The sequence below is a fragment of the Phallusia mammillata genome, chromosome 7 (assembly GCF_965637545.1).
Source record: "Phallusia mammillata chromosome 7, kaPhaMamm4.hap1.1, whole genome shotgun sequence".
Classification (NCBI taxonomy): domain Eukaryota; kingdom Metazoa; phylum Chordata; class Ascidiacea; order Phlebobranchia; family Ascidiidae; genus Phallusia; species Phallusia mammillata.
The window spans coordinates 5,012,355-5,040,030 of NC_137258.1; the positions used below are offsets into that span (position 1 = coordinate 5,012,355).

General features: G+C 37.6%; 2 protein-coding genes across 2 annotated transcripts; one reads left to right on the forward strand and one right to left on the reverse strand.

The window, feature by feature from the left end:
* The first annotated feature begins 396 nt into the window (after nt 1–396).
* LOC145239641 (periodic tryptophan protein 1 homolog) lies at nt 397–27,313 on the forward strand. Its single transcript, XM_080103008.1, has 14 exons — nt 397–650; nt 1,186–1,246; nt 2,026–2,095; nt 2,523–2,617; nt 2,810–2,915; nt 3,837–3,956; nt 4,016–4,116; nt 5,141–5,220; nt 5,974–6,070; nt 17,886–17,947; nt 25,772–25,883; nt 26,265–26,471; nt 26,799–26,904; nt 26,971–27,313. Exons 1-14 carry the CDS (start codon nt 508–510, stop codon nt 27,201–27,203), a joined length of 1,593 nt encoding a protein of 530 aa, XP_079959134.1. The 5' UTR covers nt 397–507; the 3' UTR covers nt 27,204–27,313.
* On the reverse strand, nt 5,818–12,417 carry LOC145239643 (uncharacterized). The gene is made up of 4 exons (XM_080103011.1): nt 11,945–12,417; nt 7,709–7,800; nt 6,835–7,175; nt 5,818–6,267 (listed from the first exon to the last, which is right to left on the reverse strand). The coding sequence occupies exons 1-4, from the start codon at nt 12,343–12,345 to the stop codon at nt 6,088–6,090; spliced, it is 1,014 nt and encodes a 337-aa protein (XP_079959137.1). The 5' UTR covers nt 12,346–12,417; the 3' UTR covers nt 5,818–6,087.
* Nucleotides 27,314–27,676: the final 363 nt, after the last annotated feature.

Consider the following 27,676-nt stretch of genomic DNA (forward strand, 5'->3'; position numbering starts at 1 on the left):
AAGATTTTTGAAAAAACAAAAGAATTTCTATTGATTGACTGGTGAGGTGAGTAGCCTGCCTAAAACTCTAATCAAGTTGTTAAAAATAGGCATTTAGTAACTCTGTTAATGCTATAAATAATCTTGGTGGAAAAAACATATAACTTTTGCCATACTTGTTCGAAACAGGCTTTAGTGCTTCGGATTAATATTTTCTATGGCGAGGACGAAAAATTGTATGTGCAAATTTTGCTTTCAAATGCTATTTATCTAAATATACTTTAAGTTGGCATTAAAAAAATATTTTAGAATAATATTTTACTAACCTTTGAAGTTTGAGACAAATGCGCCTGTAAATAGATGCCTCAAATGCACCGGATAATTTTATCGGTTTTCCATGCTTAAACTTATTTAGGGGATTTTTTTAAATGTGGTTTCAAAGTGTTTGTCAATTTGTTGGTTAGTTAGTAAATCTTGTAATTGTTGCTGCTGTGAATTTCATTAAGCCCCAGTCAGTATTTTGCATGCATGGAAGTTGACGAACAGTCAGGTCCTGGTGGAAGCAGTCAAATATTTTGCCTGAGATGGATAAAACGTGAAGCCGCCAAGCCAGTGCCCGATAAGATTCTACTTTCCAATGATGAACTTAAGCAAGCAATTGAGGATGGAAGGTAAACAAAAGTTACAAATTAAGACCAGTGTGATTTTAAAGTTTCTTAAAAAAAAATTAATAAAAATTGATCAAGGAATGGTTAGGTTTTGCCATGGCTTAAAAAATATGCAGGTAAAAAGTATTGTGGGAGGCATTTGATTTTGGTTTAAGGAGGAAATTATCACCTCTAAAGTGTGCTATTACTAAAGTCTATAATGCTTATGAATTGGTATTCTTGACATAACATTATGCCAGTCTGCAGAGTGTGGCAGCTGCACGCGCGATTATTTTTTGAAAAAAAATTTTGCACGCCAATTTTGTGGGGTTGCACACGGAAATTTCGCACGAAAGGCATTTAATTGTACTGCCTTGACCTTATTTACTTGTTTTGCGCCTGCTGAAATTGACCTTGCACGCGAACTTACGGGTCGTGCACGCGCGCATGCGGGACATTTTGGTTCTGCATGCGCGAGATCTCACCGGGAACTGCCATGTTCTGCAGACTGGACATTATGCACCAAGAAACTAAAACAAGTTCTCATATATTCATTCAGTGCAATCAAGCAAGAATCTGAATCAGACCAAAGTGATGCAAGTGAGCCAGAGTCAGAAAATGTAAGCATTAATGTTCATGTTGATAATTTGTTGTTTTTGTTATTATTTTCATATGTTTACAACTGCTTCAAAGTGATCTACATAATGCTTGTTTTGTGGTTGGTTCCTGCAATAAATAACAAACCTTTGACTGACTCTTGGTCTGGAAATGTTTGCCTGTGTCAGCAGAGCTTTCTGGGCTATGATATTCTTATGACTTTCTGGGCTATGATATTCTTAAAAATGCTTCTTTGACTCTTGGGGATTGCTACATACCACATAGAGACAACATCATCCACAAGAGGACAATTCGGTCTTGTCTTTGATTCTGGTTATGCAACACACATTAAGTCTTATTTTTCTCAAGAATTATAAATCAAATCTTCACTCAAACAAAGAATGATTAACGATACAACGTAGGCTTGCATGAACTGATGCTCCTTTATCTGTACACCATTCCAAAACATTACCTTTTTACTCACATTAATAAGTAGTTTGTTTGAAGTAAAATGCTTGCAAAAATAAGAAGCACAAAATATCTGCTGCAATGCCAATGCACTGCACGAATATTTTGACAAGAAATATACTTCCAATAGTTGAAGTTATGAAAACACATGGGTCACCCTACTCAATGCAATATGTGGGGACAACAAATCATGTTTGCAAAGTTAAAATTTTCTATTACTGTATGCTTAGCCAATTTAATATGCCAAATGTTGATGGTTTACAAACATGTGAGTGTTGTTTTAATGACTTCTTAAATGTTGTATTTTAATTTTATTATATTTGATATTTTTCAGCTAAACAAACCCACTGAAGAGTATGATGATCTAAAGGAATTTGACTTGGATAATTATGACAATGAGGAAGGTAAATTTATAACTGCATGGGATAATGTGACACCAATATCATATGCAACCATTTTTTGTGCTAGTGTGTCGTAGAGCAGTTTGTAAATTGGTTGAAATTGAAATGCCACTGACGTACACATAGTCATCAAGTCTATGCAATTTTAATTGTGTAACTCTATTCTGCACATATTAAAATTGCTCGGTACTAGACTGTTTGCTTTGTATAACTAAGAATCAGCATGTCCTTAACAGTAAGTTTCCAACTGAACCAGGTTGGTTGGAAGAAAATGGTACCCCAAATGTTTTAGAACAATGCTAAAATATGGAAAGCTTGCTATGTTGGTGATGAATCATAAGATTTTTACAAAAAGTTACCCAGACTCCAGGGGGGAAAGGAAATAAAACATATGTATTATGATCACTACTTTCTGCCTGTCTTGTTTCAGCTGATGGAAATGACCTTGGTCTGTCCAGTTTAGTTGTTTTTGCAAGCAACGATGATGACCCTTACATTGTCAGCAATAAAGATGCATCAGATGAGGTAAGTGTACTGCAGAAACCCCCCTTGTTTTTAGCATGGTAAAGGTCTCTTAAAATTATTAGAAACAGGTTTAAAATAATAAATAAATGCAAAAATTGGGGTTAGTGAAAAACTCAGAAGTAATTTAAAGAATTTGGTGAAATCAATCATTGGTTGAAGGAGAGTGCAATATGTCAACTTTGTTTTCAACAGTCTGAAAATGAAATGTTGGAAAAGGAAGCTTTAAAACTAAATCAAGATGACAATCTTCTTGTTTGTGGAAGATGTGAAAGAGACTGCAGCCTTCTTGAGATACATGGTAAATTTTGTTTGGCCTTTTATGTTTATGCTGACAAAGCAACTTAAACTTTGTTAATTTTAAATTATAGACTTTTTAATCTGAACTGTAAAAGTTTGGTATTGAGTTAAGTTTGGATAATATGTGGGATACTTTTCCAAAATTTCAATTGTTGAATATTTGGTTAGATAATATTGTAACAACACAATGCAAAGATGCCTAGTTGACTCTTAACTGTACAATATTTAACATCTTTGAAAACAGTTAACTTTTTGATCAAGTGAAAAAAGTTAACCTTTGAGAGTAAATGTTAGTGATGCACAAGTCTCGGTTGGCTGAAACATTTTGGCTGAATATGCTGTTTTCCAATGTTTCGGTTTCGGCCCGAATATTTTTTGAAAATTCGGCAGAAACCGAACTTTTTGACTGCATGGAATTAATGCCTAAACTTTCATTTTCGCCAAAACGAAACATCATTAATTAAATAAATGCTGTTTCTATAAAATGCGAGCCACGTTGTCTGCAAAATTTTACAAGTTTAGTAAAGCTTCCGCATTGTGGAAGTGATTTTGGTTTGTCATAATTGAGTTAACCCGCACCAACAACACAAGGTTTGTTTGAAAACAACTTGCAAAAAGAGGATTTTAGGTTCGCCCTGATTCGGCCGAAATTATATTCGGTTTCGGCCCTGATTCGGCCGAAATATTTCGGCCCGGCGAGTTCAGTGATATATAACTGGCATTACCAAGTTGGACACGCATGCAACAACATTGCCTGCTTGTGTGTAAATAAGTGAGGCAACATTTTTTGTGCATTTGATACATATGATTTCTAAAAAAATAGTTTTACAAAACTATGTTTTTTTCCGAGAAACTGAAATGTGTGAACATTATATTTCAATAAAACTTTCAAACTGAATTTTTAATATTTTTTTGGATTCAGCTTACAACCGAAAATCTCATGATTTCTATGTGCACCATGACATTCCATTGTCCAGCGCCCCCTTGTGTATGGAATGGCTTGATTTTGATGCTGGTGCTGAGGATGAGAATTATGACAAAGGTTTGATACTGATGCACAAGTTTAAATCTTCAATGCCTAAATTCTTTTTTGGTATCCAGGAAACTTTATTGCTATCGGTAACATCAACTCAGTTATAGAGGTGTGGGATATTGATGTGTTGAACACGATCGAACCTGCTTTTACACTTGGAGTTAAGATGGTATGACTTAGGTTGTACTGTAACACTTAAAACAAAGGCAAAAAAATTGTAAGCACTGTGGGTTCAGATTGATTTTGAACATTTTTAGAATAGTTGATTGACTGTGGCTAAACAATGTTTATGTGCATGACTAAGTATTGCTCATCCAGCAGTTTTATTGTAAACAATCGACGTTTCGACGTCCTATACAAGACGCCTTCATCAGGATAATGACATAACTTGCAGGACAAATTTCTTTTAAAGCGACAAAATGCAAACCACACACATGTAAAACAGCGATAACAAGATCACGCGGCTGCAAACTCGCACCACCGTAGCGATAAAACAAGCTCAGTAGTGTAAAAGCGACCGATAATTTATCGGCATTAGAACATCTGTTTTAACGTTCATTGTGTTGGCGCGTGAATGGATGTTCCAAGACTCTAGGAAACTTCGCTTGTGAAAATCAGTTTCCTTCACCAACACTTGAGCAGCAGAAAAGTTAATGCTGTGATGGTGAGTGGTTGCATGGTTTGCCAACGCTGATTTTTTCGCATCCTTCTTGCCCACATCCCTTTCGTGCTCCTTCCGGCGCGTATTTAGACTTCTACCAGTCTCACCGATGTATATTTCGTCACACTCCCCGCACGGTATAGCATACACCACACCCCTAGTTGCAGTAGCATCTAGAGGATCTTTTGGGTGCGACAGCATCTGACGTAGGGTGTTTGCTGGTTTGACCCCAACCGATACTCCGAAATCGGTCAACATACGACGGATTATGTCTGTTAACCTTGGTATGTAAGGTAAGGTGACGAAGGCACGTTCTTTGTACTGGATTTCTTTCCGTGAAATCTTTTTGTGATCACGGAGAATCCAGTTCGGGTAGCCATTTAACCGCAGGGCCTCATTTACCCTGTGCAACTCCGCCTGAAGCAATGCTGGGTCTGTCGTTTATGTGCATGTCCTGGAAGTAGAAGAATTAGTTGTTTTGGTGGTCAGAACTTTGCCAGCATTAAAGTTTACCAAGTATTATATGTTGCAGAAAAAGCACCGTAAAATGAAATCACTCCCCTCTTGTCATACAGACGCAATAATGGATTTATCTTGGAACCCATTATTAAGGTACTGTCACATCATAATGTTTGTATTAACATATTTTTGTTACCACCATCACAAATGTATCATACCTATTTTGTACTTGTGCATGTAATACTTTAAAATATGGTATCAAGTGGTTGTTTGAAATATGGTATCAAATGGTTAGAATTAAAAACAAATATTTGGATTTTTTTTATGACTGAAATATATGTAAATGTTTTGCCTTGTTTTGACGTTGTATGTTAGTCTCGAACGAATCATGTCTGTGCCCTGTATTTCTAAGCTATTCCCAGTTGCGAAAATTCTGATTTTGAAAGTATTTACTATGGTCACTTTGTTGTTTATTACAGAAAACCTCGATTAAACTTGATTTGGTTAATCTATATCTTACAAATGTACAAATGATTTGTAATGTGGCAGGGCTTAAACTAATTGACATCGGTTAACCCGGATTTTTGCCCGAAAAGTTTTGTAGTTCAAACGGGTACGAACTAACCGATGTTTACTGTACTTGCACTTTTGTGTAAAGTTTAAACTCGATGTTTTGAGTAGAACAAGACATTTTTGAAAAGACAAGCCGTTCTACTGTGAACATCTATTCCAAAAATAATACACTCAGCATAGTTTTTCGTCTTGTTTCGTATACATTGCACGATAATAATTTTGTAAATTTTCTTAATCCCTAACACTTGGTGCGCAGACACAAACAAACAAATCAAGACAAGCACAAAAAGACTCAAACCAAAGTTCCTAAATATATGTGTTTTATTGCTTCAGACACAACTTGGCAAGTTCGTCCGCCGACCAGACGGTGGCGCTATGGGACCTGCGCGTGGGAACGCAGTCGCGCGTCTTCCGGGGTCACCGCGAGAAGGTGAGTTCATTGTGGTGTCATAAGGCGCTGAGTCGATAGCCGTTAAACGTGATGTAGTTGCCATGGTTACTGAAGACAGCGTATCCAGGCGCGTTGTAACTTCGTAGCCACACGGTGTCGCCCGCACGCAGCTGGAGCATGACGTTTTGACTTTGCATTTCTCGTTTGTTGGATCTGCTGTCATTGTAGATGAGAATCTTTAAATAATAGATTGTCAAATTTTGTTAACTTCTCAAATAAATGGTGAACCTTATTTTGGAACTTGAAAATTATGGACATATTTATGAGGTCTAAGTTAATGAAGAGCATTAAGTCTTTAAAAAAGATACTGATGATGTATAGTTGAGGCGAAATATATATATTTTAAATGTTTAAGGACGAATGACTTAATGTTTTTCATGAACATAAATCAATAGGTATTAGCAGGGTTTTTTTAAGGTTTGGTTTGGGTGACCGCTAAGTAGTTTTAAGAGACCGCAAGTGTTTCATTTAAATACCAAAAAATAGCCATATTTGCTTTTTGGGAAACCGCTGGAGAAATTTGGACCGAAACGGTCCCCCAAAACACCTTAAAAAAACACTGGGTATTAAGTTCATTATAGTCTTATCCACCAAGCAACGAGCTGGGAGATTCTAGTTTGAAGTTTGAAGTACAAGTTTTTATGAGGTATGTGTAGCAAATTGTTGCTCTTTGCGATAACGACTTCAAAAACGTTGACCTTGCTTTGAAATCTTAAAAAGATCACACGCAGTAATTCAATTACCTGAAATAAATTGTCATTCTTCATCAACGCTACGGACAGTTTCTTCCTGGGGTATTTCCCAACAGTAAAAGCGAAGTAGTACGTTCCGCTAGTTGGCGCCACAAACTCGCTATCTTGCTTCGAAAACGCGTCGCCTTCGTTTACCAAAACCTTGTCGAATGAAATCTTTCCCTGATTATGTACCGCCCTCCCCAAACGCTGGTCGTGGCGGTCCTCTCCCTCCCCACCGATAAAGCTCTTCGTTGACGCCACCGAAAATGCAATCACGTGACCAGGTGGGGTTTTCCCTTCAGCGTGTCGTTTCGATTTCTTGTGACGTCGTGTCATCTTGTTCTTGTGTCCTTAAATAAAAAGTTTAAAGGAGTTAAATAATTAAAACCAAAGCCGTGTTTTACATGTTGGATAAAAAATTGGAAAGATTCAAATAAAAAACTTTCAAGATACTCTCTACCAGTTTTGATTGACTATAGATTGACTTTGTTATATTTACTTAAGATTGACTTTGTTATATACGTATGGTTTACGACTTACGCTATGTGAGATATTTTAAAAGTCTTGATCTGTGCTTGTTTTTTTAGCATTGACGTGGTATGAATCAATCGTTGTTAACTTTATTTTAAAACTGAGAATCAAACGATTTAGTAGAATCTGACCCCCTAAAAGTGAACATGTTTCATCGACGATCACTGTAAGGCTAAATATTGAAATACGTTTTCAAACAACAAAATCAGTCAAAACTTCGGGATATATAACTAGGAACTGACGATGCCAATTTTTAGGCGAAATGTGCATTCGGCAGTGTTATTTCGATTTTTTTTAACGTGTTTCCATATCAACTGAATTTATGTTTATAATGTACACTGGTATAACTTACTTTTGACGTTGTCATATTTACGCTTGTGTTTGACATCACTGCCTGTTTCGTGTCTTCCAGTTGTGTGGTCTCGTGTCAAAATGTAAGTAATTCTGCGAACAAAAGCTTGAATTACGCTCAAAAAATTAGCCCTCAACAAAGAAAGTTAAATCTGAACCTAAGGCGGCTTATGTATCATAAAATGGGCTTATGTATCATAAATGAAAAAGAAAAACGAAACACATTACATCACATAGTGACTTCATACTAAATACAGGCAAACGTTTACATGCCTTAATAGTCTTGTCTTTTCTTTGAAAAATTGTTAACGGGTAAAACTGATCCCGCATTTTTGACTCATTCATTTGACATGGTAATTGATGGCCGCTTTTGGTGGTCTGCTAGCTTTACCACAGCACGAGCCTGGCAGCGAACGACCCATTTTCCCGTAATCATTCCCGCAATCCCTAGAGCCACATTACCATAAAAGGCGTCGTCTAAAATTTGCGGTCAAAATGAGCAGGCGTCTTGAAGCTGCGGTTTGGTGCAAGGCATCGAGCTTCGTGTTTTGCATTCCACCGGAGTCTGAGTGCACACATTCGGCGCAATGAGCACAAAAAGTCTGAGGTTCGACGGTCTCGTCCTGTGGCCTGTGTTTGCTCTACAACCAGCTATATTTTGTGCCTGGTCATAAAATGTGCCGCCGAGCCTCGTAGTACGTGATGTCTGGGTGTGTTGCGTTGCGCCGAGAGGCCACGAAACCAGGATTCACCATAAATGTAAATAAGGCTTGATATATACCCTTGTATTTCGCGTTTGCTGGCATGGATGAAATGCTTACGGTATATATTTGGCTTCTATCACTGATTTGAACAATGGCTTGGTTTGGTGGGATAAAAAATATTTATGTATCTGGTGAAGTGAACTTACTTATCCAGTTGCTAGACTTTTCATGTATTTACACACTGACGGCCGTAAGTGAAAAAAGGACATGTGATGTGACTGTTAATAGCTAAAGGGCTGTATGTGACTGATATCGCTATTCTTAATGTGTGAACATGTTTTTAAACTTTGTTGGATGATTTGGACTACTTTAACTATGTATTGAATCCCAACTGTTCTGTTTTGACTTTTGACAACTTTGTTGTACAAAACATCCACTTTTTTGTAACTTCACTTGCAGACAACGCATTTCACTGATTCGCTTCAAACGCGTGTGAATGTTGTCAGTAAACGGGTTTTTATCACACCCAAACCGGATGCGGCCCTTACATCCAGATAACGGGCATTTATTGGACCAATGCCGCATTTTATGAGAATGTTCGGTTTCCGGATTAACGTGCTGTTTTCCAATTATTGCACTATGAATTTGACTTTTTGTCTGTTGTCAAATTTTTCAAATGTTACCAATTTTCCAAGTTCTTTATGTTTATGCTCAAGCTTTCCATGAAGTACGTGTGTTGTTTTTTATGCCATACTCAATTTTACCGAGACGTTTTGAATATATCTTTCTCTTTGCCATGTCTTGGCTAAAGCACGCTTGTGACATTGCCAATGCTGATGACATAAATCACACAAAAAGGTTTTTATGTTGCATCTTGTCCCAATTAAATGATTAGATCTGACATTGGGCAAAAACATATTTGTTAGAAATTCTGTGGAATTACCACTGTGCTGGTTTAAAAAATGTGGTAACATAGTCACAAAGAAATGGTTGGTTCTTTGCTTGGTGAATTTATTAAGGAATACGCTGCAAAAAAATGCTAGGTGGTACCAGGGGCGTATCCAGAAATTTTTAAAGGGGGGGGTCCAACAATTTTTTTGGGGGAAATCCCCAATGACGTCATTATGACGTCACACGTCGTTCAAAACGACGCGTTATGCGGCAAAGCACTTTTTCCAAAATTGGCGGTTTCTCTACCCATCTAATTGACAGGAAGAACAGGTAATTTTAGCAAAAGCTTTGTAGTTTTCTGATTTCGCCGCTGCTATCTAGCTTACTCAGCCAAACTGCAACTGCAAAATAAGCGTGACTGTCAGGTAATCAAAATCGTTGCTTAAAAAAACAGGGTCCAATTTCTAAAGAACTAAATCTCTTGCTGAAGCGGTAATCCTACTGTTAAGTTGCGCAAAGTCACGAATGCACTAAAGGTGGTAACTGCAGAAGGCATAAATTGTGCCTGGCAAGTAACAAATTACCCTAATAACATAACTCGATTTACATCGATCTAATGTTTTTGACAAACTATTACGTGTTTGGCGGATCAAAGCAACACAACATTACACGTTTTTAACACTTTTACATTGTTCAAATGCAAAAACAGTTTGATATGTTGCACTTAGTGCTGTTACCATTTAGCAAGAAACTGCTATCAGCGTCCTAGCCGGAACGTAACTTTCCGATTGTTAGCGCATAAACCTCCTTATTAAACCCTTGTTACGTCACAATTGGCGATTAGATAACAAGCGAATACAAGAGACTGAAGGCTCACGTCTTTGAGATAACGACTCCCTGTTATCACGCAGTGGTAAACGGAACGATTTTGGCCTATTTAATTTACGCACAACTTTTTGAAAAGGGGGGGGGGTCCGGACCCCCAACCCCCCCCCCCCCCCCCCCCCCTTGGATACGCCACTGGGTGGTACACAGTAAGAGTGCTTGAGAACCACTGCCTTACCTAAAATCACTCAGTACATTGCCCGCTAAACAGATATAGGTAAACGTAAACCGTGAAGTTAAGTATGCAACTATTTTTGTTAAAAACGTCTTATTGTACTTTGTTAAACCCTTGGTTATTGCACTTTCAAATTAATTTTGAAACTGCCGTCGTTTTGTGAAATATGTCTTTCTTTGTGCGTTGACTTCTTTTAGATGTTATCTATTAGCCAACTTGTCGCGTATGAATCTTGCTCAACAGGTTAACGTTTCGTGTCAAGGCTTTTAAAGGGCACAACGTCATTTTTGCGAAGTTTGTGTCTAAAATTTTACATTTCCGACTTCAACCAAAACTTGCATGTCGAAAGGGTAAAATGGATACTCATTGGAAAAAGTATTTAGATTTTATGTCTGGGAACAACGTTCTTTGCTATCTGTGATAATTGCTCATGATACTATTGGCAAGATTCCTTACTATTAATATACCATGAAATTCCAACACAACCTGCGATACTATCATAGAGGAACGTCGTATATCATATAACCACGGCTATACCCCGTGCAAATTGCCTGGTTCACAACCTTGTCTTGTTTATTACTACCTTTGTGCACTTAAAAGCGTGTGAACGAGCCCTACAGTGCTGCACATTCTTATCTTATTCCCTCGCAGTAGCAAAGGCTCTTGTGCGGGCATTTCTAGGTGTGTCATTTCGAAAACCGCAGACAAGTTCGGAAAGGCTTGGACTTTATTGTTGCGCTAAGCACCGCTTTGAACAAAACCTCACCGCAGCACGCATTGGTATAAAGATCCTTTTAAAGGTTTAAAGGACACGCAGCGAGCGTTTGTGTGGATTTGGCGAAAGTTCATTTTCTTTTACCAAGCTCCTTGATAGTAACCAGAGCGTAATTTGGAACGTAACTGCCCGAGAACGCTTTAACTATCCCTGTTACAATTTTAAACGTTCATATTAAAATATTTACTTTAAACCTGTATATTAGGTGATTTTTTCGTACACTAGGTTGGGAAAAGGTCTTTACAAATGAAACGAAAAGAATAATTCCTAAATTATTTCACACACGAAAGAAAATATCTTTCTAACTGTCTTATTTATGCTAATGATTATGTCGTCAAACTGTTTACGTATAGTTTGTTTAAATTGGTAGTCTTATAGTGAATCGGTGTCACAAGTTTCGCCGTACTATTGCACGAGATAAGTGTGGTTGAGGTAAGGTTCGAACCCACGATCTTACAAGAACGTGGACGGTTGCGTTTCGATTTATTTGACAAATTTGTTGTTCAACTGGTGATGCTAATAGTTGTTTTTTGCGAAGTTTTTTCCAGAACGGAAATGCTTTTTCAGAGCAATAAATTGAAATATTTCAAACACAAGCGAAAACTCGTTCCCACAAGTTCTTGAAAAAGAATTAATATGTTGTTTAGCACCACACCAGTTAAACGACAAATTTAGTAAATATGCAACCATGTGGACGAAACGCTTGTTCGGTATTTTTAGTATTAACAGCTATTAGCGTCGGAGCCCACACTTTTATTAAATGCTTGTATTACACAGCAAAAAATACAGTGAAACGACACAGTTTACCTGTTGCCTTGTTCAAGATAGTGGTCATTAGTCTTCGCGTTTCGTTTACGTCTGAAAAACTGTACAGTCTCCATCGTTTCGTCGCCGTTCGTGATATTCAGCGCAAAAACGTCGTTGGTACGTTTCCTTGTCACCGTGAAGGCATAAAAACCGTCAAGTGGGACAACAAACTCACCACAGACGCGACTGTGAGATTTTACGATGAGCTTAGTGCTGTATCCGTCTCCTGTAGCAACGTCCATAGCCAAAACACTTCCAACGGTCTTTCGAGTTTTTGTTAAATTTCGGCCAGGATTTGATGCTGGAATTGCGGCTGATTGATCAGAAAATTCCCCAAGTCCGTGAACAAAAGTCAAGGCTGTTGCGAACAAACACAACTTCAAGTGGATACTTCTCCACATTGTGTAACCCTAAGCGTTAGTTTATTCGCGCGGGTTTGTACAGCTGCGGAAAAAGGCTACTGATTATTACTTTGACAAACACATGTCATCAAACATAGTTCACAAAACATGCAACATAATACTTGCCACTTGTCAATGATTACCAGAAGTTAGTTACAAAACATGTGTCAAATGCTAACTACGCTTATTACGTTTATGGCATCCAAAAGATGCCTATGACTGTGCACGTGCGCCAAGTGGAATTAACGCCTATACCAAATCACGTTCATCATCACAAGGCTTTTAAAAACTTGACTTTTATCCATATTTATCCCCAAGCAATGCGAAATTGGCCTCTTTTTACCCCGGTTGAGACCTATGCTTTAAAGTTTAAACTAACTGGGGACTAATGCTGTATGAACTGAGTTAAACAAGGGATTCATACATTGAACATCTGTGATAACCTAACAACATTCTCGCTTTTTAACTGTTCACAAAGCTACGAAAGTTTTCCAAACATACTCTGTAGCTTTTTGTAAAGTTGTCAGTCTATCTACCCAAGAAAAATCATTTGTGAACATGTTTTGAACTGACTAGTGAAATATTGGTCAACTGTAAGACGGTACAACATTTAAACTGTAAATTTATGCTTTGTCATTTAAAAAAATGTCAGACGCGACAAACTGTTTCTTTGCTTACTTGCCCTTTATCATCAAAAATCGTTTTATTGCACCCTCTGTAAGCACTCGTAACCTCTAGTAGCCAGCACTCTGCCAAATCGCTAGACATACTTTCTCTCATGGGCGTGACCCTTTAGGCCGAACTTGGCGGTATACCATCGCCCATAGAGTTATTTATGGCCGACTGTCCCGTCGCCTTAATACACATATTCGCAAGATTTACTGATGTCTATGTTTGCTCGCACAGTATGAGCAAGGACAGTCTTCAAACTCAAACGCTACTTCAAATATATCTCCGTTATGGCAAAATCCTTTACACGGTATGAGGCATGCCGTTCACAGTTGGTGCTGTTGTCCCGCTGGTTATGTTGATTGTGGTATGGTTTACAGTACAACACCAAGGCAACCCGTTAAATATGCCTAATATTTTGTCTGGTTAAAAACGTGCCAAATTTCCCATTTAATTGATTGTATAAGATTAGTATGAACGATTTTTTGTGGTAGTGGATTTATATCTTATTAACAACAGGATATAACGTTTAATGTAATTTAATGTTTGTTTGAAATACTGCTGGGTTATGCACACAGAGATAAGAATCAAATCTTTTAATCTAACTTCCTACCAACAGATGAAAGCAAAGGCGATACATTGTTGCCACGTTAACCTTTGGACCTTGTAGTATAAATAAGGCTCAAAACGACTTAGCAACGTTAATTGCTTTTTTAGCCAGCTTTGTACAGTCAACAACAAAAACATATATTGTAATTGCAAAACGCAAAGAAGCAATGTTTTCGCAGACTAAAAATTTTTATTTTTAGCAATCAAGGCTAATTTGTTTGTACATTGCTGGTGACCAAAAGCTCTCATTGCTCGTTTTCACTGTCTAACTATAAATAAAAGGACAGTCTTGTTTTTATCTAAAACCTGCAAACGCATAACTTGCTCTAAAACTAAAAGAAAATGCTACGTTTAACTGTCTGAAACTGATCTCCAAACGTTCTTTAAACGTTCTAAATTCCACTTACACTTGCAGCTGTCATGAAGCTGGAACAGTAACTAAATATTCTTAAGTAAAACCAGTTACCGGTATCCCAACCATTTGTTTGTTCGTCGATTGCGTAACCTACGCGCGTTCGCGGCGGATTGTGACGCCAGAGCCTTTGTGATGCAAGTGTCGATGACCCGGTTTTGGCCAAAGGAGGGAAGTGCCTGTTGCCATATTACGTGAACTTGTTCGGTTTGTTGCTATAACAACGCCCCACTTGTGTATTGGACTATTGGTTCTGTGGTATTAGTTTTGTAAAGGCGACAGATATGGCTAAGAAGTGCCACGTTGGTGGGCTTTGCTTGTCCTTGCCGCAGTTTGACCTTTTTATGACTTTGTCGTGACGCAGTTAGTTGGTTGTGGTTATAGTCACAAAAACTGTAACTTCAAATTGTACTGTTGTACACATTTTTTATTCTTTTAAGGATTTTGTAGCATAAAGGCATTAAGGCAATAAATGATTAGCAGCAGACAGTGCACACTGTTTCGACATACAATGTCTCACAAGTGCAGCTAGTTACAAGAGATAGCTTGCCTTTTCTCTTGTCACTAGCTGCATTGATGAGAACTTATAGGTCGAAACAGTGTGCGCCGATTTTATAATGGTCATTGCAATTTTCAAGGCAAAAAAGGAAACCTTTCAAAACGAAATCAATAGGAGTATTTATAAATCGTTCACAGCGTCCACATATTAGCATATACAACTTCACGTCGATACCTTGTACTTGAACTCAACAAACTGAGCTCTCAAGATCAGTAGTTTCGCTTGAAAAAACGTTAAGGATGTTTATTCTTCTACACAAACTTGCTTTGTCTTGTTCAAGCACCTACTCTCTATGCTGTGTATATACGCTACTCGTCTACATGCAAATACTCCATTTGTTTGTACGGTACTCCGTAACACTCTTCAGCTACTAAATACCCAGCATGTTTAGTAGGGATAGGAATTTGTTAACATAACTATTTCTGTATTAGGAGTTTTAAACACGTGTTGGACATATATTGCCCGGTTTAGATACAGGAATGAATGCATGATTTCTTGTTCGGTCAAATTTTAAAAGCTTTAACATGAAGAGCATTAGGAAAGTAAACACTTATCGAGTTGAAATGATTCATACTGGTTTGTAAAAGAATTAATCGACTGATTTGGACTTTTGAGGCACTTTTGAAAGACGTAAAAAGCCTCTACATTTACAACACCAATATATTTGCAGTTTTTAAAAAAATATTGGAGACTTTAAAAAAATTGACACCTTGACTTAAATGCTTGTTCCAGTTTCTGTGTACAAGATCTTTTGAAAAGGCTCTTTCTACAACGACTTTTTTAATATTAAAAAGAATGCTAAATTCTGCATCTAACTGTTTTGTCAATTCAATTTTCATGAATGCGTCAACATTTAACTAAACTTCATTAAAAAAAACGGACGATCATAGACGATTTTCACTTGCTTGGTTGTTGGCATTTTGGTTACCCAGGATTGGTGTAACTTACAGATACACTAAACCATCGCGTTAACAAGGAACAGTAGCTTATCCTGATCACTGATCCCGAAAATCTGTGACTTTGTATTATATACAGGCTTACATCCCTTTATATGTTGAAAGATTTGCCATAAACGATCGGTTTCGGATTTAGTAGGTTTACGGAAATGCTTTACCTATAGTGCGAGAAATGAATACACTGGTTTAAGTTAAGATGTGCATAAATTCTATACAGCACGTACACTCACATACAAATTATAGTACATTAGACCCATTGAAGGCGTTATACCGAATAAACCGGTCACCCAGCATTCCCACATTTAATGTTTTTTTACCCACTAACGTTCTCATGTATTTTAAATGGTATATTTTGTTTAAACTACTTTTCCCAATTGTTTATTGCCACTGATTCGTAACACAAACATCTGAAACTTTGTCAACACGGAAACTAGACAATAAGCGCAGCGATCCGTTTGAAACCTCACTTAAGTTTCCACAAATTGGAGTAGGTAGGGAAAACATGGGCCTCAGTGTGCTAATTACTTATCAACGGCGTACCCTAAAATTCTTGTTTTCTATTGAATATCAGCGTGTATTTGTAATTTATACTGACATAAAAAAACGTTTGTACTGTTTTACGCCAAATTTACATTAACCAATTTTTTTCGTGTTGTCTTTTTACACACAAAAAGTTTACTGCATTGTAATGCGAACCTTGCTTTGCTGGTAAATGTAAGAGTCACGTTACTGCTTGGTTTTACTATCTGTCAATGTCGTATCCCCGACACTATGTCAAAAATCTGATCTAATCAGCTGAAAGAAAAACACTATGCTTGGTATAATGGACTTTTGTTCTCTTTCACAAACAGAGGTTTCATCTGCGTTAAAGTAAATGTCTGTGGCTTACAGACTCGTTGTTTGGGCAAAGACTCTCATTGTGAAATCCTGGGCTACTGATTAGGAAATAGATAACAGGAGATCAGGCGGCTGTAAGAACTGACAATACGGTTTTTCGCATTAAGATCAATTAAATTCTGGTTTTTGTCCATGTTATCGATCAATACACTTGTGGTTTTTGAGCGTGTCGTAACATTAACAAGTTTTGCATCGAAGAACAATTGTAAATATTATCAAGGGCCTGCGCCTGCCATTAATTGTTTAGTTGTAAACATAAAATGGTTTAGAAAGTTGATTTAAATTAAAATTACAAAAATTTAGGGCTGAGGTTGTCTTTGCTTAGTTAACTTGTATATTTCTCGAAGATTTCCAAGTGTATAGTAACTTAAAAAGCAGGTTCCAAAACTTCTAAAAAAAGCAAATATTTCGAAGAAGCCCTTTTTTGCAGTGTAATGCACATTTAAAAACCTGTTTCAAGCCCCAAAATAATAAGATTATATTTCAGAAAACTTGTACATTCAGTACAGAGGTCAACAGAATTTTAACGGCTATAACAAAACCCCTTCAATGTCCAAAATAGAATGTGTTTGAATCCAATTTCTAGATCATTAAATCGCGTTTCAAATAGAAAACCAATACCTACCGAGCAAAAGTTTGATCAAGCTGGCAATCAAATAAAGCTGTAAAGTTAACAGCACCATTTATAGCACTGGTTCTCAACCTGTGGTACGCGAACCAGTAGCGATACATCGGAACTTTGCGTTGGTACGCGAGTAGCTTTCTAACCCAACTGATATGCCCTGATTTGGGACAAAATTTATGTTTTAGACATTTTTCTGAAGCTGTAAAACTTGCTGGTTTCAGAATTATGCTGGCCTGGTTGATCAAAACAGGCCAATATCATGGTCCACCCGTTGAAAAAGGGTTTTGGTGGTATTCAGCAATAGAAAAAATACGCGATCAGTTTAAGGTTGATGACCTTTGATTTATTTCATGTATAAATACCCGAAATTACGAAGTGTTTAAACTAGATTTTCTCCCACTTAAGTATCAAACATACTTCGCATAATTTAACACTCCCGACAGGGGACAAACATTCTCGATAATAAACTACCTGCACCTGACCCAGCCCTAACCACACCCACTTGGTCTTTGTTACGTCATTGACCTCGTGACTTCTCGTGTCAACACTGGCATTTTTTATCCCACAGTCAATGTATAAGTGTTTCCTTTGTGTAACTGTTCAGCATCTGAAACACCTTGGGCATTGCGTTTCGCAATGTGTGTTTACGTTCCGCCAGAAAATGTGACGAAAGTAACACTTAAGCATATATTTTTCGTGTTAGTAACTTTCGTATATATTTAGACGTATTTTGTTTATACGGCAATCTATTTAACATTTTTATCACTATGTATTTTGTTTTTACCTCTTACTAACATATATATCTTGTAATAGGTGCAAAGCATTGAGTGGCGGCCGAACGACACCACGTGCTTGCTCAGCGGGGCGTGCGACGGGTAAGTCACGTGTTTGATAAATTATTGACGTCACCAGTGTTTTTTTAAGGTGTTTTGGGTGCCAAATTTCTCCAGCGGTTTCCCAAAATTAAATATGGCTAATTTTTGGTATTTAAATGAAACACTTGCGGTCTCTTAAAACTACTTAGCGGTCACCCAAACCAAACCTTAAAAAAAACCTGGACGTCACCATTGGTAAAGTAAGTTTTGATGTATTTTTTACACGTAGCATGCGATATGAGATAGCAAGGCCATAAAACTATTTTTGACTGTCACCACTGACTATCCTTAAATTTGCCCACGCATAACAAAGCGACCCATAGCGTTAAAAGATTTAAGATACACTGACATTCCGACAATGTCAGCACTTTTGGCCAAAAATGTAAGGGTAATTGTCCTGTGTTAAGCTACATCCTATTACTGAAGCGCTAATAAGAATTACAGTTTTAAGGAGAATAACATATATTTTGTATTCCATGTTGTTAACGTTTGTGGTGCTTATTTAAACTTATTTATGCTAGCAGTCTTGAGAATTAAAAAAATGCAAAAAGTGCTTGCTCTTTCAAATAAAGTCATGTGTGTGCTAATGCTATTTTATAAACACCATTTGATCACTATCGATGAAAATTACTATTTTAAGACTTTTCTTTTACGTATTATTTGAGCTATGAAGTGATCAGAAATCCTCTTTTAGCGTCTTGACATTAATCCTTGAGTGACACCATTCTTTGTGTACAAATTCCACTTAATTTGTTAACTGGGACGTTTTATGACAATCTTAACCTGATATAACACCCACAATAAACACATAAACACGTCCATTTTTTTCACGAAAAAAATTCAAAAAAAAACTGTGTTACAACCCAGGGGGGAATATCGAAAACGTATTCGCAGTGCCAGCAAATTTATAACATATGGTATTTAGAGGTAATAATATGTGCCTTTTCTGTGTTAATTCATTTTGTTGTGTACTTACAACAATCTAAAAATTGTCACAACAGACCAGCAGCCCAATACAACCAACAAGCAACACATTGGTTAACCAAAAGTCCTACGTCTTGCTATGCAAAGTCATTGTATTCACAATGTAGTGGGCTCTAATCCCCACACGTTTGTCTACGTTGACAAGCCTATTAGCGTTGGTCATGGTTTAGAATGAAGCTTTAGCTGTATTGCAACGAACTGATAACATATACAACCTTGATAAAACAAACCAACATATCAACAAGTCTATCAAATACCACGACTTGATTCAATGCTAACAACCTTTTTTGGCTGTAAAAGTGGCATCATACTCGTTTTTAAATATTCTCTGCAAAAACCACAAGGTAATATCCCTGTATAGAAAAAATCATGACGTTTCGACAAATCATCATTACCCAGTAAAACGCAAGTTAACTATGACTTATATGTTGACTTTTTCTGTCTTTCAATAAAAGCAAAACGCTAATGTAACATTTTCCCAATGCAGCACTTTCCTTTTTACTCCACTTAAACTGTGGCGTCGGTTAAAACACACGAAGGCTGCATTTCCAGGCCAAACTACTTGCACCGTCTTATTGCTGCAAGTGAAAATGCCTTTTACCTACTTTTCATCTTCCGCTAAAACGGTTTTGGTCGACGCGGTTTTAGTCGTGTGGCGAAACTTCAGCGAAGACAGATCGCTCGTGCAGTCATTCTGGCTCTGTTTGGCCTCCCTCAAAACCAGGTCGCCCTTTTTTCAGTCCACTTTACGCAAAACTGAAAAGCAATTACTGCGCCTTTTTTTCTATATTTGTACGCCAACCAACCGAATTTTGACTTGCTAGGTTTGTTCATGTATATACAGTATATGTACTAACAACTTTTTTAACATTTTTCAATTTTTTTGCTAAAATGTCTGTTTGAAGACGGAATTTGCCAGTAAATTTAGTGGTGTTTGATTTTTCTTCATATTTCTGTAGTGTACGTTATAACGCCCAGAGAAAGCCATACAAAGAACAATTTCAAAATCTAAGACCACCTGTAAACTGCTTTGTAAGTCTCGCAAAAGTTTTTCGTCTATGACGTCACAATAGAAACAAATTGACGTATTTTCAAAAACATGGTGTATATTCGAAGTAAATAATTGTTGGCGACTAGTTTAGAACGAAAATAATTTTGGGTAATTTTGGTGGCATGGGAAAAAGTAGGAACCTGTCCAGTAGTGTAAACCGGAAGTAAATGACGGAAAAAAAGTTCAAATCAGCTTTATAAGTCGTTTGCTCCACCACTTGATCCAATTGGAGAACTGCCTGTTCTCAAAATACCCCTACATGTAAATGTCGTATTTAACCACTAAACAGGCCGGTATATTTTGTTTTAATCTTTCTAGCCAAACCGGTAATTTAATTTTGTCGGTGGAAGCAATACAGGACGTCTACTAGTGCCAAACAGGGTGAATTGTTAACATTTGGTGCTGATATGGATTTAACCTAATTTCAACGCGATTGATTGCTGGGTATTTGGCATTTGACGAAAAGAGAAATTTCGTTTCACTTGAGGGGGTACGTGCAAGTAACTTACATATGTAAGTAACTTACATACCAAACATATGTTATGGGGAGAAACATTGCACCCATTGCCTTCTGCTATTTCGGCAACAACAGGTGCGGCCCAGAAATTTGGCAAAGATACTGTTTCTGGATTGTAGACCTGAATACTTTCCTGCAAGCCATATAGGCTATAGATGCATTGTAGCATTTATATTCACTGATGTTTCGGAAAGGGTTTCGTCTTTGGCAAGCTTACGGTGTTTGGTGCCGTGTTTAATGAAACTCAATTTGTTAACCCAATAACGAGACAGAACTTTATTTTTTTCACGACTCGTATTGATTTGTTGGACGAAAACCTTACATTCCATGGATTTTCATAATGTATAGGCTTGTCTAATTGGACAATTTGGCCACTTAACCATTGAGCCTAATTTAGAGGCCCAAATCCCTTTTTCGGGTGCAAGTTGTGTTGACCCTAAATATAGGCCCCGATTACTATTGTGATAACTGACCATATATGTTGTGTCGATTGCTCTGACGTCATTTCGCTGTAACGAGCTTGAGGGTGTAGCATTTCAACCTATAGTTTACAATACACCTTCCCATAACATAGAGTGTTCCATGCACAAACATAAGGCCATGGTTAAGTAATGGAGTTAGCCCAATGAAGCGAAAACGGCACGCGTCATAGGGCCCAGATTCATGTTTGGTTAACCCGGGTATTAACAACTTAAACCGGGGATTAGTTTCACTCTTGCGGCCGCCTCCGGTACGCATAGTTGCACACCGTAACCTCATTGGATTTTTGCGGATAATTAACATAATCCCCTAACCAGGTCCACGTTGAGGCACAAATAGGGTTAGGTGGTTTGTTTGTTTGTTTTATTACATTACTGAACGCTAGGCTTGCAAATTTTGCAAGTTCAAACATGTAGCTGTTTTCGACTAAACCATGTTTCTATGCCGGGGTTTGAACCTGCGATCTTGGAGAAAACCAAACATTCGAAATTTTCTAGCCAATGCCTTGTTGCTGCGTGTAAGCCTTTGAACAGATATATTTGCTACTGTGTAACCTTTTTACCTTAAAAATGCCATAATGCCAGGCCTGCGGAAATGTTTTAATAATAAACACGCGTTGTATATTACAAACGATGACGTTTTTTGTCGACATTTATATGGAGTCGCTTATCATTTTGTCCGAGTGGGCTTAAAAGTTATAGAATTACATTACTTTTACATTACATTGCAAACCTACCATTCACACGCCTTTAGAGTTTAAGATCAACATAAAATGCACATCTTGGATCAGCCCTGAAGCGCCTATGTCCATTTAGCATTTAGGCCATTAACAAAGGTGGCAGTAATAAAACTGACAAGGCGGTTCGTTAAAGTTTGGTTGTAAATCATACCAATGCGAACCTAAACCTGATGTTAAACACGTGTGTTGCCGACCTTGAAAGCATAAGCTTACTCTGTAAATACTTGGTGGCTATTCGTCATAAAGGGCGTACGGAATGGAATGTGAAAAATATTGCTTGCAGGCAAATGTCCTATTGTGATGGGAACACGCCATGTCGTGACTTATACCAAAACTATTGTCTAATACATGTTTGGTTTCCCTTAACGTTACGGCCCCCACAGCGACTGATGACTAAAAATCAACTTTGGCGTTGTCTGGTTGTATGGAATGAAAATACACTGGTTGGGACGATATTGGAGTGCTGAGGCACCACAGCTAAAGTTGACAATTGTGATCAACAAACACCACATCACTGCAAGCAGTCTCGAGACATGCCCTACCTAGTTTGGCGGTTTCTCGCTCTTTTGGGCTGCTTTTCGACACCAGGTTGCGGTTTTTAGGGCAAAGCCTTCTCTGTTCAAAACAGTTAACATGTAATCATATGTCCCGTTAAAAGTTGTCATATTTTGGGGCTATTTTTTGCGGCTTGGCGTTTTTTAAATATTTGACTTGGCAACTCGGTCCATCGTACTGAAAACTCATTTGCTTGTTTGCCCATAGTCAGTTCACAGTGAGCTTGTTGCTATTAACCGTAACAAACAGTTAAAGCTTCTTTGAAGCCAAACCATGCTTACGACTAATGTATTCACGTTATTTATACGTTTCTTGATGATCTCAGGCCACACATATTTTGCTTCCAAAACCGTTTTATGCGTTAACAAGCCAAAACTACAACAAATTGAATGAGATTTCATGCTAACGTTACAAGCACTCAATTCCACTTAACCGGTTCCTTTCTGTTAAAATGAGTGATTACTCACTGACGGCCTGTTTGCACTGCACAGCACAGAATTGCAAAGGCTTAGTGGCTGTTGAAACCCAACTTCAACGAGCGACCAGCCATCAATAGGTTATTTGTATTGATGAACATTCTATGCATGCCCCTAATGCATTACCGCAGCTACTCTACCTCTATAGGTACGTGCCAAATGCACTGAAGGATTAGGTCGGATTTCGTTGCTAAGTAGGTTTTGGAGGTTCTAAAAGTCTTTGGAATGTGTTCTTGATTACTGTATCTAGATTCTATGCAGGAGGTCTGCATTGGTTTTAAACGTTTTGTTCTGCAATGGTGTACCAAGTAGGTTTCGTACGAATGACAAAATCATTACCGCAAAGTGATAAATAAACGGGACTGGTTTCTTTAAAATTACCCCCTACTTACTAAATCGTACTACGACAGGCGTACTGAGGCGTTATTCCGAATAAGCCGGTCCTCAAGTATTCCTAAATGACAAGGCGTATGCTAGCAAAAAGGGTGCCTACTGAATTTTCAACGCTATTTTGAGACTTGCTGCCCTAACCAGTGTTGAGTTTTATCTTGTTTCTATAAACCTTAAACCAAGTATGGATCCACAATCTAAAACGCACTAAATTGTACTTGGTTAAAACAATGTGGTATAACAGATACTTGCGATCTTTCAAATTGCATAAAAAAATTAGCAAAGAAAAGTGTTGCCCTGATGGGGATGTTTCGTATAAAATGTCCAAATGTTGGTATATCTGACAGAAAATTTGATTTTGGTAATGAAAGTATCGAACATGTTATCATATGATCAGTAAACCGGATCAACTCAAAGTTCGTGACTAGACACATTGCTGTATTACACGTCAACGTGGGTGTTATTCGTGGGAAATAACAAACATTTAAAGCCTATTTGGTGGTTTTAGGGATTAATAAATGCTGTGTTTCGTCGTCAATCCGGTCTAACATCTGATAGAATTTCTAGTACAAAGTGCACTATTTCCTTTTCTTAGATTTTTCAATTGCACAAGCATAACAAACCTAATCCTACACAAAAGAGTATTTATTATGTAATTGAATAAATGTGTGGAAAATGGATTTTTGGGACAGACTTACCTAATGCTCAACAGAACAATTTTGTTTAACTGTTAAATTATGCTCATAGCAGCTCAACAAGAATATATCATTTGTTTCAACTAATCATTATAAGCTTATGAATCATATTTTTTATTGTATTTTTCACTGTTTGAGAATAACAATTTTGGAAGCGCATTGTTTATTAAGTCAATAGATTACAAAACTTTACAAACATTTGCAATGGAATTCATTTTTGTTACGAACATAATTGCCATAAAAACCCATAAACGGTAGACATTCGACGTTATGACCAAAATGTGATTATCTTTAATAAAGTAACATTAAAAGCACAACTTTTGAACAAAAATGCCTACGTTTTTTGCTACAATGACAGTAAGGTGCTTAGTAAAGCTACTTTTTTGTCTTGTGCGCCAGTGAAACACACTTGAAAAGGAAATTAAACGTGTACAGGGCAAGCCACAGAGTCCGGATAAACGCTGTAGTGTTTATTGCAGCTGTTTAAAGATGCGCCGCGATTAACATCCGTCAGAAGTTAGAAGGCCCAAACAAATAGGTACGGTTTTACCATAACCGGTATCTGCTATCTGTTTACGTTTAAACTGTTTCTTGTGTGTTCGCCGATGTTGGGAGAAAAAATCGATAAACGCTTAGCGGGGCGCAAAAAGTTTTCATTGGTTGTATGAGATTTTGTCAATCGCTAAAAATGTAATATTTATTTTATAGTCATCAGGGCAAAAAATCAACTGATTTAGTTTAACTAATGTGTACCACATTTTTGTCGTCCAAAAGGGTAATGCACGAAGTAACCAAGTGATATATTAGCACTGTTGCTGTGTTGTGAATTTTTGTACCTTTTGATACACTAGTTACAGTCCATAAGCTGTGCTTAGTGATTAAAGAAGCGAGTGTGGATAGTGACATTTGGCGTGTATAGGTCCAAAATAAAACACATTTTTTTCCAATGCGTAAACATATTTTACAGCATTTGGCCTTTTATTGACTTTGAAACTGCAAAATATTGTTTGGACAATTGAATTTTAGTGTGGGCAAAGCAGAAATATTTTTATTTTATTTTACAACTCTTACTTAAACAGGTTTCTTCTGTCTTTGTGTATCAAACCGCCTGTACTTCATCTTTTTAGGAAATTGGACAATTGATTGCTAAACTCGCTGTGCTTATCCTATTTCTAAAAACCGGTAAAGATTGCGGTTTGAACACCGACCAACAAAAGTAGTGTGATGCTCTTAATCGGCGATCCAGGCTTAAGGCAGGTCACAGGTTAAGTTAAATGCACCTGTGTTATCTCTATGTTATAGCGGCGTTCGCAGAGGCGAATTAACATAACTCTCTCCAGGACCGATTGACATTTGTGTGTTAGGAACTATGTAACTGAAAACGTAATCTCGTAAATATCAGTAAGTATAAGTTAGTAATTGTATTTTATGAGTTAAAGACAGTGCTGGATTAACCATTAGGCAAATTAGGCACGTGCCTACAGGCTAGTCAAAAATCCAGGCAATGCACCATACACAATGATTTGGCAACACTGATAATTCTAATTTTTTAGTTGGCAACCCTGATTTTCGGGCCACTTACAAAATGTGCCTACAGGCCAGCAGACCCTTAATCCGGAACTGGTTACAGAACGTTTTTTCTTCTTCCTTTCATAATTTTAAGGTCATATAAGTAGATAATTATGATAGATGTATAACTGTGATAATTGCTATAGTAGAGACAATTATATAGCCATTTATACCACTACCTTATCTCGCTTAAAACGAAGTAGGAGAGGCGAATTTTCACTTTTTCGCTAGGAATGCCCTAAGCAGTCGGTTGCATAGGAATACCTAAACAGAATCTAATACAAATTCGTCGTTTGGGTATTGATACATGAAACTTGCCAACACCTGTAAAAAATACTTGGTAAAACGTATCACTATTTTTGATGCAGACGAGTGATAGCACTCGATATGCGAGAAGAAAAGAAACCAACTGGGAAATGGAAGGTGGATAGTGAAATCGAGAGGTTAGCGTGGAATCCTGATGACACTTCATACTTTGCAGTAAGTTAATAATAACATCATACAAGAGTCTGCACAAAACATTTTGGACACCCTTACATTTTAGGGTGTATATTGCATGAACCATAAAGCATGCGCATGGATGTGGTACGACATACTAATTCGACGATTTCGCAGAGCTTTTATGTTCAGTTTTTGTCATTTTTTTCTGTGGTAATATTCGCTTATTTCAACCAAATAGATAATAAAAGTTTGGATGGACTAACAAACGTTTTCGACCGTTTCATAACCATTAGCAGACGTTATGAAATTCTACAATAATAAAAACAGTGTGGTGTTAGTCATGAGGTAGTCACGGGCTCACGAAAATGTTTCACGGACGTGAGGTTGAAAAACATCAGACTAAACTGGGTTTGTTTTTAGGCCAGTACAGACTCCGGGTCCATATACTACTGTGATTTACGGAAGCCACGAGCGCCGCTTTACATTTGGCAAGCTCACGAAAAAGCGATCCCGTCGTTGACCATTTCGTCCGGACTACTCTATAGCGCTTCAAGTGACGGACTACTGAAAACTTGGAGGTTGCAAGAGGAAAGTGCCGTCGAAGTTATGGAAAAAGATTTAAAAATGGTAATAACAACCAGCTAAACAAATACGGTTCAAGGCCCTGTTCAGCTTTAAATCTACGGGTAACATTTTACACACATTGGCACTGTAAACAAAGTGCCTGCACTGCCTTAAATGTTTATTTATTCATTTACCGACCGAAAGCCACGTGTGGTATTGCCGATCAGGCATTTGGCCACCGAAAAGTGTCTGCTAATTTGGAAGGCTACTGGAAAACATAACTTTTTACTTGGATGGGCAAAAGTAGCACTAAATAAATAAATTCTAACGTTTGGACAAAGTACCTAATGTCTTTATTGCCTGGTTTTGTATAACCAACAATGTACACAGGGGATGGTGCATTGTTTCCATACAAATCCTGATGTCACTGGAATGCTTGCTATTGGTGGAGAAAAGGGCGGGGTCCGCTTGTGGAACGCCTCCTCGTACGAAGAAAGTTAGTTGCACTTGTTTTGGGTTTAGTTCGCATAATCACTATGTTTATCAATTAAATGTTTTTTAGTTTCAAAATATCTTGGAGACGATGACGTCACAGAGGAAAGTGGTTGTGACGTAACGATTAAAAAGGAAGTGAATGGAATTGAAGCAAGTACCGTTAAGAAAAATAAAACAAACTCTGAGACTTTTTCAAAGTCAAGAGGTCCAAAACTTGCTCAGCCGAAGTCAAAAAAGTTGAAAAAGCGACATCTGAATTCAAAACGAAAGCAGATGCGCGCTCTTTTATACAACTCTTGATGTTTTTGTGAGCTATTTGTTGAGTTTACAAGTCGGGTTGAGTGTTCCGAAAGTGCTTTGGGCGTTCATCCGTCTGTGCAGCCACATTACTGATGGACCAAATACAACATTATTAGACCGCGATCCCTCCTTTATAAAACTTTACAGTGCGTGAAAGCAAACAAGCTACCCGCAAAATGATTTTAACCGAATTGTCAGGCCGCAATAAATAGCAACACATTTGGCTCTTAGAAACTGAAGGTAATTTAAATCTCTCGCCAGCACTCCATTAAAATAGTATAGCAAGCCACACTTCATATAAAATTTAAACGTATCCGGGGGCAGAATAAGCCTTAATTAATGGCCCGCGGGACGCACGCCTCTGGTAGAAATCAAAAGTTTTCTATGCGTGGTTCGCTAAATTTCGAGATTGAGGATGAATTCGTTCACGTTTTGTGTGATAAAGACCAGCACACCTAATCATAAAGACCAGC